General features: G+C 47.4%; 1 protein-coding gene across 3 annotated transcripts in view; it reads left to right on the forward strand.

Annotated features, from left to right (window-relative positions):
* The first annotated feature begins 5,518 nt into the window (after positions 1-5,518).
* Positions 5,519-20,838, forward strand: part of TIAM1 (TIAM Rac1 associated GEF 1) — an 853,394-nt gene continuing 838,074 nt past the window's right edge. The window contains exon 1 of one of the 3 annotated variants that reach the window (XM_069636354.1): positions 5,519-5,571. Coding sequence is in view for 1 of the 3 variants with exons in the window: in XM_069636351.1 (XP_069492452.1) it covers positions 6,013-6,058 (46 nt within the window). In the remaining 2 variants the exon portion in view is untranslated. Of the gene's footprint in view, positions 5,572-5,714; positions 6,059-20,838 lie in introns of those variants that run through there. The other 2 variants (XM_069636351.1, XM_069636352.1) reach the window with 2 other exon arrangements.

Here is a 20,838-nt window from a genome sequence, read left to right on the forward strand (position 1 = left end):
AGTTGAACAAAGTTTATATCAAATAAAGATGCATACAGAGAACTCTGCTGCCTGAGAGCGCTCTGCCCACATTCCACTGGCAGCACATTTTAAGATTATTTTGCGTCACAAATGTCATTCACCATAAGTTCACAACACTTCGATATCATAGGTTCAATGGGTGGACACTGTATAGCACTGTATAGCAAAATAGGGGACAGTCGTGCTGGATTGGCTCGAGGCTTGGGCGTCCGTCGTGCAACATGTGGGGCAGCTGGGCTCCTCGTCGTGGGGTGATGGTCAGGCAGGCACGATGAAACATAACTAATCTATCTTAACAAGACAGGAACTAAGACATGCAACAAATAATCATCAGTGAAAAGTGAACAGTTATGAGGATGCTGTAGAGTTCATTTCGTCAGAAGTTCGATTGATTTTGCCCCTTAAACCTCGAGGGCTGTAAACCTTAAGGCCTGTGCCCAGGTGTCCACCTTAAGAGTTTTGATTTACCTGATGCCCTGTGATATGAGTCGGTACATGTTTGGATTATCAATGAAATACAACAATAAAGGATTAGGTCTGGGATGGGCAGGTGGCCTGCTCATAAAATGGGGGTCAGTCAAGTGTATGTCTATATCAAGAGAGGTTTGGAAAGCCGCAGCCTTTCGAGGTGGGGGTTGCGAGATCATGAATAGGTTTGTGGAGACGGGTGGGCAGGCAGGCGATAGCTCTGCTGTGGTCACACATGGGGCAATGAGCTCAGAGGAAGGGAGAAGATACTGTGTCTGTTTGCTATAATTTGTGTCGAGGCTTCTGTGGGAAGACAGAGGAGGAGGTGGTGGGGCGGTTGGGCTGGCTGTGCGCGGCACTGGACATTGGGAGAGATGGCTTTTTCGGAGATCGCGGTGCGGCCTAGAAAAAAGATAAAATGGAGTCGATATGTGTCCTACAATGGCTCCCGCCCCTGTCATCAGAGGGCAGAACCGAGGGACGTCTCCGCCATTGGACGAGCATATGATTCATTCTATACAGAACGCACAGGGGGGGGGGCAGAAAAGACCCTGCCTCCCTTACAAGTCCCATACTCGCTGTTCTGCCTCATCTGCTGATATATCTTTTCAATCCTCTCTCCAATACTTTCTGCATCATATTTTTCCTCTTCTTTTGCTACTTCAGGCATTTCTTGAGTCATTTCTCTCATTGGGGAAGCTTCGCTTATAGTTTCCCAACACCCCTGTATTTCATTGCTCGGTTTTATTTGTTCTTTAAGAACGAGACTGGTGTCAAGACCTTGCTGCCTTCTATTCTGTTGTATTCCTTCTTCCACTTCCCTTCGCTCTCTCGTGTCTCTTCTTGCCCTCTCTTCTACCTTCTTCTTGCATTTGTGCTTTCATCCTTACTTCTCTTTGTTCTTCTTCCACTCTTCTTCTCTGTAATCTTTTTTACTTCACTCATTGTGTCTCTTCTTCCACTCTTTCTTTCTCTCCTATCCCTTTCTTCTATTTCTTCCAACTGTCATGCTTCCTTGGCTCCTCTGCTCACTTTTCTTCTCTTTTTTTCTCTGTATATCTTTTCCATCGTTCCCTACTTTCCCTTCCTTGCTCATCTTCCCTCAACCTCTTTTCTCGTTCCCTTTCCTTCTTTTCTTGCTCGTCTTTGTCTTTCTTTTGTCAAACCTAAACCTCCACAATGCTTTTCCCATCTAACTTGAGTAATATCTGTACTCCCATCCATTTGTTCTGTACAGGCGTTACCTCATCAGCCCCATCCTTCTCTCCTTTCCATTTCTTAATGTCCTTGTCTATATCTGTTGATATATTTGATCTCTCCTCTCGTTCCTCTTTATCTTGTATAAATCTACACTTATATTCCTTCTTTCTGCTCTCCTCTACACTATCATTGTTACTATAAGCAGGGGGTGCATATGCCGGGTTACTATACCCCACCGCTTTCAGTTCTTTTAAAGGATAAAATCCTGTCTCTTCTAAATCTACGATCTTAGTTTCAGGTGGAGTAAGAGGAGCCGAGGGCCCGATGCCCTCCCCTTTATGCTGATTAAGCATCACTCTTCCGGTAACGGGTCCTCTTTCTCCTCTTGATTCGCTTTTCCAAAGTTCTAAAACTGCCAGTCTTTTCTCTAATTTTTTTCCCGTATACGCAGCCTGCACATATGTGGTCATGTGTTGTAGTACTGCCTTTGACAATTATCCCCCTTGCGGCCAAGCCATGAACATTTTATCAGCTGTGCCCTTTACCCATTCCGCACTGTACTGTTTGAGCTTGGGCACATGTGGTAATATTTTATAAAGGTGCATAAGAGCAGTGTCCTCCATAGTGACAAGTCACAATTAACTGTCGATACTCAAACTAGTTTGGAACTAAACCATCTGCACCGCTACCGCATGAGTTTATGGCCCTTGGAACATGCATGTGTTACTGGATGGGATCACACCCGAATAAGAGTTCAAATAACCTGACAAACTCAGAAGATAGAAAGTTACTGTTTTATTAGCAATTATCTAAAACAGGGAGTTTACAATGAACATCAACGGACGTATGCTCATTCTCAGCGATTTCCACATTTAAAACAATGATATACTCTCTTAGGTCAGAATGACGTTACATTACTTGGCAATAGTGAAAAACCTATCAAAGGTTGGGATTGGTTAAAGGACACATCTAGATATACAATCATATATGAGCTAGGTTTGGTATTGGCTGTCCGATATCAAGTGGACAACTCAAGACTGCCTCTACAAACGTGTCATATTAAGGAAAATCAGTTACACAGGGTTTCATTGGTTTCTCAAGCTAGAAGGTCCTTCGTTATATGGACTAATACAATTGGTTGGAATGCTTGTGCCATGTCTGGAACATTCAGTTCAATTAGCCGCACATAAGCCAAGACCCAGGTGCAAGTAGATAGGACATGAAGATGCTCCTCCGCCCAATTAGCCCAACATCTCTCATCATCCATGCCTTCTGCCATGACATTATCTTTGTACTTGGCCTTGCAGAGTATTGTTGTCTTCTGAAAGCAACAGGAGTGAGGGAACTCGCTATCGTGTCTGGAACTCCAAGTTCAAGCCCTATTTCCAGCCTCTACTCACGTGGCAGGAGACCACTATTCTGCTCAGTCTGCAAGCTTTTAAATGTTTTAAATGAATTAAGACTTGGCATCCTTTGTGTTCTCTCTTGCACCTTAACGTGAGAAGATTCATCCTCTGCACACATATTCCCTTCAGCGTCGGTAGCTGACCACGACTTCTCAGTTCTTGACTTCAGGCCAGGCAGCCTCACAATGCAGCTCCAACAACCTGCAATTCTACTGCGACACAGCCTTTCATTCTCTCTCCATGGTTCTTTGGCTTCTGATACCAATGTCCAGTTTCTGTACAATGGCGGCTCCGCCTGCATTCTATCCACTACTTGTAGCTAGCCTATATGACTCGATCTATCTTGCATTTCAGCGTCTGTACATTCATTATACGTCTGATTTCTGCAGCACTTGTTAACATGTAATCTTCTTTTACATGTTTAAGGTTCACTTGATTCTTTACTTCGTCATTTCTTCGCTAGGATCCATACATCGCCTTCATTCAGCATTTCAGGACATTGTGCACACTTTCTTATGACATCATCAGTTCATTTTCACAGCTCTTTCTCATATTCCTTCAGGGAGTTCCTCCTGCAAGCTGTCATCAACTTGAGGGTACATTCGATGTAGTCGTCTTAATGGATACCTTCTTCCAAATACTTGCTGCGGTATTGGTACAATAGCTGGTGTTAGATAGGTCATGGTCTCATGGCTCCAATACAGCGGAGGTAGGGGGGTAGGGTCTCCTGTGGATGTGTATGTCTGCTCCTCTATACCATGTTATCACCAGGTGAAAAGTTGGGCCATAATGTTCGGCTCCTTTGTGTATGTTTAAAAGTTGGCACCCCTGGCAATAATATGTTGTTCAAAGCTAGCCATCTTTGAAACCTGATTTGGAATGAGGTAACTAGTCAAGCCTCTTATTTTGTATGAAAACGAATGGGAACGTTTTGGAAAACCTGTTTAAAAGAGAAAGCAAGCAAGCACAGGATCTTGTTTTAGTGCAGCAAGTATAAAAATATAAAGCACTTTGGTGTAAAGCACTATGTAAATTACAAATAAAATACAAAATAAAGGTAACGTAATATACATATCTGCTCTGCAAGATCATGTGTTTTTTGCTTTGCCTTTTCAACACTTGTGCCCTTCACTCCTAGGGCCTCATCAGCCTAACTCTCTCTCACCCCTCTATGTGCCCTCAGTTGCTTCATCACCCCTCCCATGTAGACCACTCACACTCCATTTACCAAGGAATACGAGTGAACATCCCTCAAACCACCATCAAGAACGCCCTCATGAACCAGCTACTACCCCCCGGCAATGAATCCTCAAACTCCAACGTCATCACCCACCTCATGCCCCTCTCATTCACCAACTCTATGAACGGTGGCCTGTCAAATAGTTCATGGCAGGAAATGTTTTAAGTGCTATAGATCACATAATTATACACAGGATTTATAAAGTGCGAACCTGGAGGGGAAGCAATGGGGTGCCGTATATAGGGAATTCGCCCCAGGGGTTACAAGTAGGGTACGGTAGCAGAAGAGCTTTGATGGGTAGGCTGAGCCTGGTGGAAGGGTCATAAGGGGGAAAAGCAGGGTTAAGGGATCAGCAAGGTGTTCTTGGAAGAGTTAGATATTCAGGTCGTTAGTGAATTGTAGGATGTGCGGGGCCAGCCTTAGCTGTGTTGGCAACTTGTCCTAGAGACAGGGTGCCTAGCAGGAAAATGCCTGTTTCCTGCGTTTGTGCTTTTGTGGTTCGTGGTTTTCCTCCTCGTGGTGTAGTTGTTGACTTCCTCAAAATCAGCCGTGGCTTCTGGTGGTGCGCTGGACTCCAGAGATGAGTTTCTCTGACAGGTAGATTGTTTTATTTTTCTGCCATTTAATGTTTCCAACGCTTTCCCCTTTACACTGTGGTTTGTACAGTAACCAACTTCAGTGGCAATAATAACGTGTCTGCTGATATAGCCTCCTATGGGGGATTCCCCAACAGGTTCAGTTACGTATTAACTGATGGCACTTACTTTACTGACCTTGGACGGAATGAAGCAACAGTAGGCCCCTACCACGGGATTCGAACCTATGAAGTGCAGGCTCGCTCTATTTCAGTGGGTGAGGCACCCACCCGGACAGCTCGAGCCCATGTCAAGCACCAAGCAATGGGAATGCTGCTTATACGTGTGTGCCTTACGTATGCTCCATGAAATACACACATCAAAGCACTCTTCCTCTGTAGACCAACTAATTTTTGGAGAAGTTGGACTGCGGCCGTCGTGAATTCATTTTGAAATGGATACAGCACTCCTTTTTACACCTCTAGGACAGGTTCGATATAAGGCTGCAAAGACGAGATTGAAAGCCCCTCCCCCTGACGCGAATCTTTACAGAAAGAACATGCCTATCATTAACTTCCTGCCTACAGGGGGGCTTCGGCATGCAGGCAATGCACACAAGACCCCACTGCGTTACCTGTGTTCGGCTCCACCAGCTGTGCTCGTAAGACAAATAAATGCACGTGGTTCTGGCTTATTGCGTAGTTTCTATTGTAGGGCACTCCACAAACGGACTATCCGGGTTTACAACTTCCATTCTGGATGTTAATCAGCGGCATTTAGGAGTGTGTAAAGTGGCTGTGGGCTGGGTGCCTGCAAGGGCCGGCCACCTAGCTATTGTGTGCGGGCTGCGAAGCCCCCGGGGCTGGGACACTGCTGCCAGGGAAGGCGGTGGGGGGTCCCGGCCGGCGTGAGAGGGGAGCCCAGAGGGAGCGTTGGGCAGATGTAAGCCGGCCGCCTCGTAAAGACGCGGGGCTCCGGGTGGCTCTGGTCTGTCTTTCCGTGGTGGTGGTGGAGCGCGGCGCGCGGGCTCCGCCCTCTGTCAGCCGGAAGGAGGCTGGGCGCCAGGGACGCCGCCGCCGCTTGTTGTCACTGGATTTGGTGCATGTGGACGGAGACATGGAGCCAGCGCCGCCCGCTTCTCGCACACGGTAGGTAACCTTTCCCGGCCTGCCGGGGTGGCCCGGGCAGGCGGGGAGCACTGTGAGCTCCCCGCGGTGCGTTCCTGCTGGGCCCCCGCCTCGCGCGCAGCTCCACGCGCTGCGTGCATATCGGAATGCGTGCGAAACAAAGCCCCCGGCTCTGGGGATCGCGGAGAGCGGCCGCGGGGACGCTGCCTCTCCGCTGCCCAAGGTGGGCAGCGTCTTCCCTGCCTGCCCGCCCGCCTCCATTCGCTGCATGTGATGCTTGCGCGCCGGGCGGCTGTGTGTTGTATTTACATTACCCCCTCCTCGTTGCCTTGGTGTAGGGTTACCTGTATAGGTGTCTTTTGACTTCGTGGAACGAGGCTCGCTGCTCTTAACCTCTTTGTTGGATATTGGATTGTACGTGGCTGAAATGTAAACCCTTGTTTGCGATGCTAATTTTTTTTTTGTATCAGTGACACAACGCAGGTTAGCATGTGATGTATATCCGGCATGGCGCGTTTGTGTTAGATTTTCGTACTGCAGGTGATTTTCTACATTTACCCATAGCGACCGGCCTCTTTTGTTTGGGGCTTCAGGGCATGCCCCTCATCATCATTTGAAGCGAGTCCTCCCCGACAAGGACCACCTGGAGTCGCCCGCCCCCTTAGCCGCGACCGCACACAATTGTTTATTCTCTGCACTGACTTCAATGTGGCCGCATCCCTCGCCCATCTTACTGCTCCCTCCTTGCAGACTTGACCCGTTGAAAGCCATGACCAGTGACCTCTCGATCCCGTGGCCATGGTACATGCATGCGTTGCCATGCTCGTTCGCCACCACCGTGCATTGCACAAAGGTGTTGGCAAGTGTGGCATTTGGCGTGCCATTGTTTCTGGTTAAAGAGCCCCAGAGTTAAACCAGTGTGTGTCGTTGGGGGTCGTCTTGCAGGTTGTGTACGGCAGTTTATTGTTGAGATGATGTTTAACACCCGAGCAGTGCCTTGTGACAGAGCTCCTCAGCAGGGTTCAGTTTGTTTGTGAAGTGCTTCCTGGCAGCGTGCTCTGCCATGCGGCAATTAGACCGGGAAGAGAGATGATGTAGAGGTCGGGGTGTTTTAGAATGCAAGCACGGGGTTGCTAGCGGGGTCAGAACCAAGTGCGTTGCAAATGGGATTAGTGCTGCTACTGTACTCTCTGAAGGCTACCGCGAAAGGACGCGCTCCCGCTTAATGCCCCGGCCTTCCTTTAATCACTGTGGGATGCGCTTTTCCCCTCGTGCAGTTTCCTAGCGAGGATACACCTATTTTCATGTTCAGGTGTGTTATTGTGTCACAATGGGCGCTGACACAATTACTGTGCACTAGTCTGCTAGCTGCATCCCCCCTCTTAAAGAGTGGGTCGGGTGCTGTGCCGGGTCCTCTTTGATGCACACACTTCCGTGACTATCTTAAGAAACGGTACTCACTTGGCCAGGTACATGATGGAGGCTTTTTGTCTTTTTTTGTTGTTGTTTCAACTTGGGGCATGTGTGCATATGAAGGGGTAGCACCTCACCTTGGAGGTGCGGTGGGGGGGGGATGGGGTGGAAGGCGGGTTGGGTCTACACATGTAACATATAAAACAACCCCTCTGAAAATGACTCTGCTCTGCAATGGTATACTTGGAGAACTAGTCATTTCCTTGCTTTTTTTCAAAGAAACCAGCTCCTATTCGAATTTGATCTTATCGTTACCTGTGTGTGTGTGTTCAATTTACTATCCCGTCAACCTGAGATGTCTCCTTTGTCACACTGGGAGCTGGGATTAAGTAAAATACACCTGGTCATTGCTTGTTGTTGTTCGTGGACGGAGTTTTGGCACCACCCAGCGAGGAAATATTTGGCCATGTTTAGGGAGAGGGGTGATGACGTCTGTGGAGGCATAGGAAATTTGCAGCTGTTCTTGGGTCCCAGAAGGCAGCCATCTCGAGAGTCATTTTTGATCCACCAGCCTACCACAGCACAGCCCTTTTGGAAGTCATTGCAAGTGGGACGGCCTCTTGCAGAGCCCGGACTGTTTGATGGGTACCTGGCGCTAGTGGCCAGCCCAGGGCAGCAGGTCCTGTGCATTGAGCCAATCTGTGGACATGCCCAGCACAGCAAGCTGGAGTTGTCTGGTGCAGGGATTTCTCACCAATCCGAGAGACTTGCGACATGGGCGTTCTCTATTAGGATAAGGTTGCCTGCTCCCCCCCACCACCCCCCAGGGCGTGCACGTGTTAGTGATGCATGTCGAATCTGCTGGATGGGAGGCAATGAAATGATGACTGCTGTGGCTGCAGAAGCCAGGGCGCCAGATGCCACCCCTCCCTCAGCCTGGGTACCCTGGCCACCTCTAGCAGGGAGTAGAGTTAGGGGGGTGGGGGGAGTGGGCCTGGGCATTTTCAAGTCGTCACGGAAGGTTGACTGGCTGGCAATTTGGAAACCCTCCATGTCTTGACACTGCAAACTAGACACTGAGTCTTCTGATCTTCTCTACCTAATTGCTTATTTTATTTATGCGTCCCCAAAGCCAACAGTTTTGGATGCTGCCTTTTCGGGAGGCGACCTCGAGGAACATCTCAAACTGTTGGCTTTGCCAATGGTTGTTGTGTTGAGGCGCTTTTGTCCCTGTTCAAGCTATGACCCAGCACATTTAATGGGTGTTGCAAGCCTGCACATTGTCTGATATATAACTATTGTCCATGAATATTCAAAATTCCATGTATAGAGGCAAGGGTTTCTTCCGCTTATTGGGGACATTTGTGGGATTCCCTCCTATCGTTTTCTTTCCATGGAATCTTAAAACTTGGATACTCTGCATTTGTTGAGCTCTGAATGAATAAAGGCGAAATGAGGGGCATCTGGGCACATCTGGAGTAAGTGAATAAGAGCAGATAACTTTCCCAAGTGAATCGGGGTTCTTATGCATTGCAACCTGCATCGCTTTTAGGTGCCTCTTGAGCGGGTGTGGGTAAGGAATCAAGACGTCTGATTGTCTGGTGCAGCTGTGGTGTGGTGTTCGCAACCAGTGTGGCCGGTTACTAAAGTTGGTCGTAACCTTTTATTTTATTTTTTTAATTTTCTTTGTCTCTTGACTCTTTGGGAAAAAAGGACATATTTTTTCTATTGTTGCCTGCATTGGTGCCAACTTTTGATTTTCACTACGGGGGCAATAATTCCAGAAACCAAGCAATGCAAGGGAGCCATACGCATCCTCAAGTCCAAACAACACATTTTACGGAACATTTTGCAGCAGGAAGTGGAAAAAAATGCTTCGTATTTGCAGGCAGGCCTAAACGTATAACGAATTAGCAAGTCGCTTAACCTGCTGAGCTGTCTTTGCATCATTCTGCTTTAGGATTCCCTACTTTTGCATGCAGCTTTGGCCTGTCCCTTCAGACGCCCCACCTCTCCAACCCCACCAATCAAATGTAATGGGTTATTTATAACACGTTTAATACCCAGAGGTTTCTAAGCGCGGACCCAGGAATCGAACCTGTGTTGCTCTGCATCGTCTTGCTTCTAAGACGAAAATGTGGCCCCTGAGCTATCCTCTCGCGACTCGGGTGGTCCATTGGGGCGGTTTTCGCTCTTTGAAGTGAGCAGCGCATGCTAATTTTGCAAGTTTCATGCTAACACTTTGCCCAGTAGGAGAGGAGCAAGAAAACTCAAACCAAAATGTTTTGGTTTCATTTTTGGTTGCATAACTTTCAAGGGGAAACAATTACTCTTGCCACCGTTGTTCCCCTCTGCCCCCATGTATTTGGCACCTATGATTGTGAGTCCTGATAAACTCTCCCTTTTGTGTTTTTTGGGTTGAGCTTGGCAAGTATTTTGAATCCAGTGGTATAACCTACACCACCAGCTGTGAGGCCACACCACGGTGTACAAATTCAATTTGAAAGCTACTACCCAACCAAAGAGTCATTTGCCACCTCAATTCCATACATTCACAGAGCACACAATTTTGTAAAAACCACCAGTCAAATATCACTTGCCAATGGCTAGGGGGGAGCGTGCACATTTTCGCCCCTGGGCGTCACGACCACTTTTTGTGAACGTGAGTGATGCCCTATAAACAAGCAGAATAGCTTTGTTGTCAAACCTGCAAAACTTTTCCAATAGTCAGAATCCTCCAAGCAGCTAGCGACACTCTAAAGTGTGAAGAGAGGGTAGCCTCAACACATGTACATTCAGTAATGTCTGTGTGTTGATTGAAGATCCCCAGCAGACTAGGACATGCTAGCAGTTCGGGCTGGACGGCCCCATTTGGGGTGGGACCAAACCTGATTTGCATATGGTCTTTTCCCCCGTGCAATGGCTTGGCAGGTGAAAAACGATGGTCTGGAGGGTTTCCCAGAGCAATACCGGAGGTTAAGATTAATTCTAAACCTTCCAGCCAACACCTCTTTTGTTTTGCTGACTAGGACATGCTAGACTTTCTGTACGTTTGGGAAGACTGCCCTGTCATAACCAGAATCTCCCTCTCCCCCCCCCCCCCCCCCCCCCCCCCAAGCCTGCACCTCCTTCCATCCAGTCAGCCTGGGGAGGCTGCCTTTCTGAGGTGCACTGTGTATAATAATACTTAAAAACTGAGTTTCGGCGGCAGACCGATTGAAGCACTGAAACGTTTGGATCACGCATACAGGCGACAAAAATTAAGTTGCAATCTACTAGCCAGCCATAAACCAGTCACTTGCTGCATCATTTTTAGACATACACATAAGGCTCAATTTCCAACTTCAGGCTTTGAAAGAAAGAAAAAAAGAAACAAAGACCCTGATATTATACGTATTTACTCTATACAGCTCTTAGGGTAGAAGTAATCGTCCCAGTGCAAATACAGCCCTGGAGAATATGGTATAGAGAACACAGGGTTGATTGAAATAAAGGAATAATGTCAACTATTTCATTTTCCTTCTTCACCACCCGCTTCTATTCTATTTTGCACTAAATCCTAGGACAAATTGTCTAAATAAAGACCTAGGCAACCCAGGTCCTTACCTGCTTATTTAGAGGATTCATAAATTAACACATTGAAGAATAAGTGTTTCAGAAATAAGATGAAACACAATAAATTTGTGTTTGTCACTTCTTTTCTTTGCCTTTTACACAAGTCTTATGAGCATGTCTTTCTGGTTTAGCATATCAAACCCAGATCCACTGTTCAGTACTAGGGAACCAAATTCTCATCATATTGACTAGCTTGGACTTATTGTTATAACCAATTGTGAAATATTCATGATGGTTGATTTATGGCATTGTGTTGATTATAATCAATTGTGATTTGTATTTCATGTTCACATTCCTAAACTTCCTTGTTGAGTAAAATCAAAATATAATTTTACCACTCTTTCCTTTTTGACTTTTTTATTACCCTGCTTTATTAAGATTAGTGGGGGGTACCCATAGACCCTTATTTGAGGATCTCCAAAGGACGAGACCCGACACTGCAACTAACTAATAACCCAAATGGATGGCTCTATTGAGCGAGCTATACTTTTCCTTCCTCAGAGTACAACAGAGGTACAATTTCTTGTTGACATGTTCAATTTCTAACTCGCCAAGAGTCAAATATCACTAGCAAATGACTAGTGGCGAATGCACAAGAACAATGTCCAAACCGTGTTCCATAGCTTGTGTGTGTATTGTATGTATATTTTTTCATTTATATTTGCAGGATCATTTTTTCCCCCAGATTTCACAAAGAAAATGTTTTCTTTTCTTGAAGTGTGTAAACCGGCCAGAATGTTGACATTTTGATCGCAGGAAACCCTTTTGTTCATTGCCCATATGTGATAGCAACCTGTAGCAACCCAATCCATGAAGTGTCCATCACCATGAAATGAGAAGTTCCCAAGTTGCTTTGACCCTACATAGTTACTGATTTTTCACTGATGTTACCTCCAACTTCTATGGTAGCAGGCCCAGAATGTAAGAAGCAGAATTGTTGTAGAGTGCCAAGGTTGGAATGCCTGCAGTAACTTCATGAGGCCACTCACTATGTTATGCTGTCACTGGGAGGTTTTGGTGCTTGCAGTAGCCTATCCAGCTAGGGAACAACACCTTGTTAATGCACCCCCTTTTCTATATATTACATGTCCCATTCCCCAAGGTTCTTTCCAAGGAGGGATCAGGGTTTTCACCTCTGGCCAATCTCGCCCCTTGTGTAATAGCACCGGAAGGTTATACTTGGATAACCGTTTCCCACCAACTCTTGATGCCCTTTAAGAGGGATTGGCCTTCTGCAATATTTTTACATGGCTAGCTGCCACTCTACCATATTTTCGCAAATAATAGCTGAAGTTCTAGATGGCATTTCTGGGTGGCGCTCTCATTGACAGTCCGCTTCTCCCCCCTTGAACAGACTGTTCTTTGAGCAAGCCACCATAACTGTTCCTGGCCCATGTCACAACTGGGCAACACTCTACAAAGGTGACGTTGAGACCTTGTACAGGAGATCCTTTTAGGCTTCATCATGGGGCCCTCCCACAAAACCTGCAACGTAGTCTAGTTTGACACTGACCAGTATGTGACAGAATGGCCATCCAGTGAGGGCAGGATAGCCTGAGCTTTTTTGATTTTTATTAACGTAAAATGAAGTGGGTAATTCTGCTGCTGAAAAGTAGGTCTACTAATCAGCCCCCCCTTGCATAAATGCTCCATGCCAACATTTTAAGGAACAAATCACTGAGATCAAGGGAAGGGAAGGCGGACCAAAAGTCCAAGGAAAGGAAGGGTGGTGCAGGAGAGAGGGGAGTTGGATTGTTGAAGGAGTCTGCAAGGTGAGGTAATGGTTGGTGGGAGAAAGTGGTACATGATGACTTCATGCAAACAGGCACAAGTTGAAATGAGGGGGACTGGGCCCTCTCAGCTTCCACACCCTGACTCTGACCAGGAATGGCTCTGGTGAAAACCCTGGTAGATCTCCCAACCCAGGCTCAGAGGGGTCCCCCTTCTCTTCTTGACATGGTCAGGTTACCCTGTCAGACTTTTCTGAGACGGCTTACATGCCCCCTCTGCCTGAGTTCTGTATTGACACAGGGCACTTCGAGTTCACAGGCTCATCCCAACAGCTTCTGGGACACAATGTTCCTGCTTGCAGAGGTGGCCTTTTAATCTTCCACACCTCTGATCTAAATTATAATAGTTATAGTCCTTAATCAGCCTGAGAAATCCTTAAAAATAAGCGATGCCTATGGGTGGCATAGTGACTGCTAAGATAACATAATTATACAGCCACATCAACTTGATATCACACAAGTGTCAGTTCTGTGAATGGGGCCAGCCATTACTTTCAGGGTGTGATGTCAAAGGGCACTTCTACAACAGCCTGGTTTGGACCCCTTGCAGCAGCAACATTTTGCTTTATAAGGAGAGGAAATCCTCTCCATCTTTGATTCATTTTTGGGTGCTTAAAAGGACAAGAGGGATCATTTGGTCCTCTTTCGAGCGTGTAGCTTGCTCCAAAGGCCTCTGCTATAGAGGTAAAGACTGTAGGCTTCCAAGACGGAGGATAACCTTGTCCCTTAAACAGCCCCAGGGGACAGTGGGGTGAACTGCTGTGGACTGGAACAAGGCCCATGTTCACTGGAGATGCAATGAACCCCTGTAGGTGCCAGCCAGGGTCACTGGAGTGGGAGTGCAGAACCGAAGTATCACCTTTTTCTGGAGGTCAGCAACCACAGAACCAAGGAAGTGACCCCTGGCTCTCCCTGCATCTCCAAACTGTCTCAATGCAGGTTTGGGCACCTTCTGCGACTTCCAAGATGCTGCAAGAGAAATGTCTGAGTCATCCTTGAATACCTCTGCATCTCGGAGTACTTTCAAGTCCAAAGCTGCATCCGAGACCCACTGAGTGTTCTAGCCCCCCCCCCCAATATGACACTTGCCGCCTGGTCACCAGCTGACATTACTGCAGGGCCTAGATGTGGGGTTGAGCCTCTCAAACCTGCTCCATGCCTAAGGCAAGTTCCTGCTGCTCTGTCCCAAGTCTTTCAATGCTGCAGACCTGACACCGTCGGCATTCCCAGCATCCTCAATTCCCAGGCCAATGCTGCTGATAAATAGCACTGCATGTTGGGGCATGTAGCCACCACTCCATGACTCTATGCTGGCCCGGTGCCGAAAGCCCCCACGCTCCAGGTTTGATGCCGAAAAGAATGGCTGAATGATGTTGAGCCCCAAAGACTAGAATAACCGGTCCCGTCCTACTGGTCCGCCTATTGGAACAATGGTGACTTTTAAGCCCCTTTTCGATACCTTCTACTCTGAGAGACATAGGGGTTCATTACAAGGTTGGAGATAACCCGCCGGTGCTACCAATGGGTTGCCGCCAACACCAAATCAGGCGCTTGACTTCCCAGTGCCGCCTCCGGGACATTACAAGTCCCGGTGCAGTGGGAAGTCAGGCACTGGATTTTGTAATTCCCCATTCCTGTGGAGTCCCATATGAATATACGGGAATGAGGACACAGAAGCACTGTTGCTAACAGTGCCGGTGCTTCCATAACAACTCTGCCTACCGGGGCCGATGTGCCCGGCTTGAAAGACCGGCAGGTCAGACCTGCCAGGCGCAACGGCCTTGGCAGGCAGAGTTGTAGTTTGCCGGTCTGGAAAGGGTGCCGGTAAATTGCTACTGGCACCCTCATTTCCAGACCGGCAAACTCAGAATGAGGCCATAACCTTGACTTTATTGCCAACCTATTGCCTGAACACCTCAGCTCCTATATCCAGGGTACCCTTTCACAAAAGCCTGCAGTTGTTGTGCTTCTTTTACAGGCGTTGGTTTTTATAGTGTTTTCTCATTCACTTTTTGCCTTTTTATTGTTTTAAAAGCATTTTTTGGGGGCGGGTGGGAACTTGATTGAACATTATTTTATTTTGGAACCAATGTACTTAAATTGTTTGTGTTTGCTACTGCTATCAGCTCGCACCTTTCCTGAATATATAGCTCCGCCCTCTGCTTGCATTTACACACAAGGTGAAGGAGGTATGTATACCTTCTGGGCTGTGCATGTTTGTCATTTTATGATTGCAATCACTGCTGGTTTAATAGTAGTGTGATGCTGAGTAGGTGGTTTAGACCGTACTCGTCCTTGAACTCCTGCAGATCAGTAGTCCGCTTATTACACAGTTCTTCAGGTTTGGGATTGCCACCCCCCTCTTAACCACCACAACTACCACTCTTCTGGAATGTTACATTATATTTTGAGATCTGAATTTAGGAGGTTAGCCAGGGAACTGTATAAAACTCATTATGCATTATCCATAATACACTTATATGAACCAATTTAAAGCCCACTTTGCAAGCTATGTTTTTTTTCTGGGCAAACTTGGGATGCATAATGTGAGCAACACAAAGGTATCTCTCTCACTGGTTCCCAGGGATCTGTCATTCAGGTGGCTAGGACACCGTCATCGCTATTGGAGCCAGTTCCTGGGGGAGGATCACAGGGATTAGAAGTGGGACACCAACAGTTGAGCCATGGTATCCCCTTCCTGTTTTTCCATTCTACACTGTAGGATATTTAGAAGCTCTAACTCCCCCCCCCCTCCCTTTTCCAATACAAACACCTTACACTGCAACAGACAGTGGACTAACACCAGAGACGTTTACTTGACATGTCCCAACAAACGGGTCAGGCGGAGTCAGGTAATTGACACTACCCAAGCACATCCGACAGCCATTTACCTTCCCCACTGGGATAAAAGGCAAGTACGAAAGCACACTGCAAGCAAGGCCGAACGCACAAGGGGACAGCTACATTGAACCGGCAGTTCAAACAGAGGAGAAAGGTGGTGAGACCTGGAAGGGCGACCTGCTCTTGCCCTTTTCAACTCAGACCCTCAAAGCCTCTGAAAGGGAACTCATAAGACCTGAAGTTACAGCTGGCGTGCAGGGTTCCAGATGTCAACAGGGTACGGGGGCCTCTCGCATTGATAGCATAGGCAGGGAGGTGTGCTGGCTACTGTGCTGCCATCATTAACTACAGAGGCAAGACAAGCCAACGGGTTCAACACAGCAGTTGAGTCGGAGATAGCTGATAGCAAACAGCTGTTTGTTGAGCCCAAGGTTGCGAGTGGCAACATTAGATGAACGCAAGAACCCGAACAAAGAACTTGTGCGTGTTTGAATTTTATGTGAAATCCCAGAGAAGGGCCAGCTGCAGGGTGGTCAGGTGCTGCAGGAGTGCTCAATCGAAGGACTCTCGCTGACCCTTTTGTGTTAAACTACGATCACCAGAAAGCCGTAGGAAAGGGTGACCTGAGATTTCAGAGTGGTCCTACAAAGGTCACATAAAAACCTTTTATACAATCGAAAGTCTCTGACCCACGGCGGATACAAAGCTAGGGGAAGGAAATCCTGTTTCTGATGAAAGAAAATCATGAACTGTGTTAAAAGGATACATGAACTGTGTTAAAGAAAGGCCGTAGTGAACCCGACGGAGTGAGGCCCAAGTTGACAGGTTGAGATACAGCAAAGTAAACTGTGAACAGTGTGTTAAAACGTCTCGATGAAACCAACGGAGGGGTGCTAAGGGGAGAGCTGATGGGAGTGAATCCCATACTGTGATAAAGCAAGTTGAACTGTGTATCTGACAAGCGTATACCCGGTCGAGGGTTTGCCACAAGAAGACGTTATTCAAAAGGACATTAAGACTCTAGAAAATTGCAAGTTTCTGTTGAAAGGCCGTAGGGAACCTGATGGAGGGAGGCCCAAGTTACAGAGGGAGATCCTAGGGGCGAAGATCAATCGCTGAGGTGCAAAACCACTGAAGGAACTTTTGTTTGTCGTTATGAATCAGCAGGCCGTCTAAGGCAAGAGACTTTGGCAGGGAAGAAACTTAGCGTCTGAAGGTTTTGATATCGTAGAACTGGAACTGTGAACCTCGTGCTGACAAGGCCCAGGAGTGTGCTGTGCTCAGAAGTCCCACCTTGTCCCGTGCTTAAAAGGTGGGGAAGGGAGACCCAGCCATATCATCCTGACTCCTCATTTTGTGGACACTTCTTTCTTTTCTGGTGAACATTATCCCACACTCGTTTTGTAACTTAGTAGTAAGGATTGGCAGTAGTTTTGTTTTAGTATAGGCCCTTTTTCTTGACAAGACGCCACTTGGAATTCCTTATTATTTGATGATCGTAGCTTGCTCTCATCATAGTTTTAGGGTTGGATTATGCGTTTTTCTCACCCGTGCATACAGTTTAATAAACACTCTTGAACAGTGATCACTTGTGTCTGTCGTTACTGTTGCCATGATGAGTTCCCTACAATAATATAATTTTTATTTTTGTAATTAAGTTTTAATCCCCCAGTATCTGCAGTTAAATCTGTGAAAGTGGGTAAAGGGGGGAAAGAAAATTCATTCAGGTTGAGAAGGAGCTAGTTTCTTTTGCCTTCATCGGAAGGCATTTCTAGTGATTGTTGCCTTTTATTGCCACTGAGATGGTGGTGAAGCCCTGCTTGTAATCTCTGCAGCGATATCCTGGTACAGCATGATAAACTGTCTGTAACAAGGTTGAAACGTTATAAACAATGAGAATTGTGCATTCCAATTGGGCGACAGTGGCGTCTCCAGGGTGGGCAGAGGGGTGGGGGCACCTGCCTCCCTGTCAACATGTTGTGCCCCTCCTGCCGAGGAGTCAGGAGTGGGCTTGGATTGCTGTGCTTTTTACCTCTCTATGGGGAAAGCCAGCATAGAACAGAAGACCCCCTCGGGACCAACAGGAGCCTTGAATGGGGCTCCTGCTCTGGCTTTTGGGTAGGATGTGAGATATGGGAGTAGCAGTCTTGGTGGTAGGAGGCAGGATGCCACACATTTGGCATGTGCTCTGGGTGGTGGGGGGTAGGATGCCTGGTATGGGACTTGCGCACTTGGTGCTGGGCGGGCAGGATGCCGGGTATTGACTTTGTGCTCCAGTTGGTGGGTACAGGATGCCAGGTATGGGGCTTGCAATCTTGGTGATGGGGGGGGGGGGGGGCAGGATGCCAGGTATAGGACTTGTGCTCTGGGGTTTGAGAGGGCGGGGGGGGATCTTGGGTATGGGGCACGTGCTCTGGTTGGTGGGAGCAGAATGCTAGGTATGGGACTTGTCCGCTGGGTGGTGGGGGGCAGGATGGTATGGAGCCTGCTGTCTGCCAAGTATTGTTTGTTCTCTGGCTGGTGCGGGAACAGGATGTCTGGGATGGGGCTTGCAATCTTAGCGGTGGCGGCAGCATGCCAAGTATAGGGCTTGTGCTCTGGATAGTGGGGGCCAGAATGCCAGGTATGGGTGCCCTGGGTGATGGGGAGGCATGGTGCCAGGTATGGGGCTTGTGCTTTGGGTGGTGGGGGGCAGGATGGCAGGTATGGCGGTTGCAATCTTGGTGGTGGTAGCGTGATGCTAGGTATGGGACGAGTGTGGTAGGTGTGGAGCTTGTGTTCTGTTGATGGGGGCACATAGGTGGATGCCGGGTATAGGGCTTGTGTTCTGGGTAATGGGGGCAGGATGCCAGTTATGGTGCTTGTGCTTTTCGTGGTGGAGTAGCAGAATGGCAGGTACTGGCTTGTAGTCTTGGTGGTGGGGGGCAGAATGCCAGATACAGGTCTTGTGCTCTGGGTGGTGGGGACAGGATGTTGGGTATGGGGCTTGTGCTCTGGGTCTTGGTGGTGCCAACATGTTCACCTCAGTTCTGCATGTTTAAAAGTTGGCACACGTGGTGTTGGCATGTTGTTCAATGCTAGCCATCTTTCTAGCCAAGGATGGGCTGAGGATACATTTTGTATTTTGTTTGAAAGCCTCTTATTTAGTATGAAAATGAATGTGAAAGTTTTGTAAAGTTTGCTTAAAAAGAAAGCGAGCAAGCACAGGATCTTGTTTTAGTGTGGCAAGTATAAAAATATAAAGCACTTTGGTGTAAAGCGCTATATGAATTACAAATAAAATACAACATAAGGATAACCTAATATATCTGCTCTGCAAGATCATGTGTTTTGCTTAGCCTTTTAAACACTTGTGCCCTTTGGTCCTAGGCCCTCATCAGCCTAACTCTCTCACCCTCTATGTGCCCTCAGTTGCTTCATTACCCCTCCCATCCACACCGCTCACATTCCCTTTAGCAAGGAATAGGAGAGAACATCCATCACAAATGCCCTCATGAACCACCTACTGTCCCCCAGCAAGCAATCCCCAGACTCCGTCATTGCCCACCTCATGCCCCTCTCATTCCCCACCTCAATGAACGTTGGCCTATCATAGTTCATAGCAGCAGATGTTTTAAGTGATATAGATGCGTTGCATACATGTCTGTGTGTGTGTGTGTGTGTGTATATATGGGATTTATAAAGGGCGAACCTGGAGGGCAAGCAATGGGGTGCTGTACTTGGGGTATTCGCCCCAGGGGTTACAAGTAGGGTCCAGTAGCAGAGGAGCTTTGATGGGTAGGGCAGGTCATTTGAGTGTCGACTTGTGGGGCTCTACGTTACATATGGTGACTCTACCAACCATTCAATGGCTTTATGGGGGCGTTTGAAGCTGCACTTGGCAGCCGCATTTGTTATGGTGACTGACCAGCATAGGATGGAATTATTGGTGGATTTGTGCCATACTGGACAGGATCGGGCCAGGATGGCATGGCATGGCACAGTCATTATGCTGACTGTGAAAAGTTATTTGAAACTGGCAGGCTGGCACATTGCGCTGAACGCTGCCGTTTTTAAGAACCATTGTCCATTTAAACATTACCCCTGGCAGGTTGCCACTTTTATTAGCAAATCTTGGTGAACGAGCCGCATGGTCACCCTGCATTGACCGCACCCTGCAGAATTTGAGAATCACCAAGTATACTTTGGAGTAACCTGGCATTTTGTTGTTCCACCTTAGAACTAATTGTTATATTCTGGCACTTCCAAACAATGCTGTGCACTGCACGATAGCCTGGTTCTATATTACACTTGGTGTCATTTATACTCCCCTATGATACCATTGTGCTTAAAGTTGCTCTGAAGAAAGGCACTGTTTTTACCTCCCCGGGTGACCTTTGGGCTACTTTGCCCATGTCAATTTTGGGAAAATATTCACATCGTCCATTTTTTAGGTATCCCCTTCTGTGATTGATTTTATTTATTTATTTTTTTGCCCCCTCCCATCTATTCTAAATTCGATTCTTGGAGACACCACAGCAGTCCCTGGTTTTAGGTCTGTAATTTTATCCAGTGAACCCCACACCCAGTTTTGTTGAACAGGTTTCTGAAACGACCACAATAGCGATCACTCGCCAAATGTTTTTTTCTCCCTGTGCTGTTTGTTTACCCAGACGTAGCAACACGTGGAAACAGTCTTTGTATCTAGCCGTCTCCTATTGTTCTCGGCAAACCCTGGTGTTTTGGACACGTTTGGCTGCACAAGAACTTCAGTCCTGCAAATCGGCTTGGAGAACATTAGCTGGAATATTGGTTGAAGATGAATGGTATTTTCAAAACCCCATCTACAACATAAATGTGTCATCTTGCTGTTTGAAACGTTTGATCAGAATAGCAAGAAGAAACCTGTTTATAATGATTGATAATGAATATCATCGCCTCTACTATTGGCTTGACACAACGGCTACAGCATATACAGAATCTGGCGGCTAGGCTGGCGACGGGTACCCCGTATGGCGCCCATATCACCCCGGTGCTGCGCTCACTCCATTGGCTGCCAGTCTGCCAGCGTGTCCGCTTCAAGGCCCTGTGTATAGTCCATCGGGCCATTCACGGTCAAGGGGGCGAGTTTCTGCAGGACAAATTCTCCCGTTATCTCCCAAA

The sequence above is a fragment of the Ambystoma mexicanum genome, chromosome 7p (genome assembly GCF_040938575.1).
Source record: "Ambystoma mexicanum isolate Mex_15411 chromosome 7p, UKY_AmexF1_1, whole genome shotgun sequence".
In the NCBI taxonomy this organism is placed as follows: Eukaryota; Metazoa; Chordata; class Amphibia; order Caudata; family Ambystomatidae; genus Ambystoma; species Ambystoma mexicanum.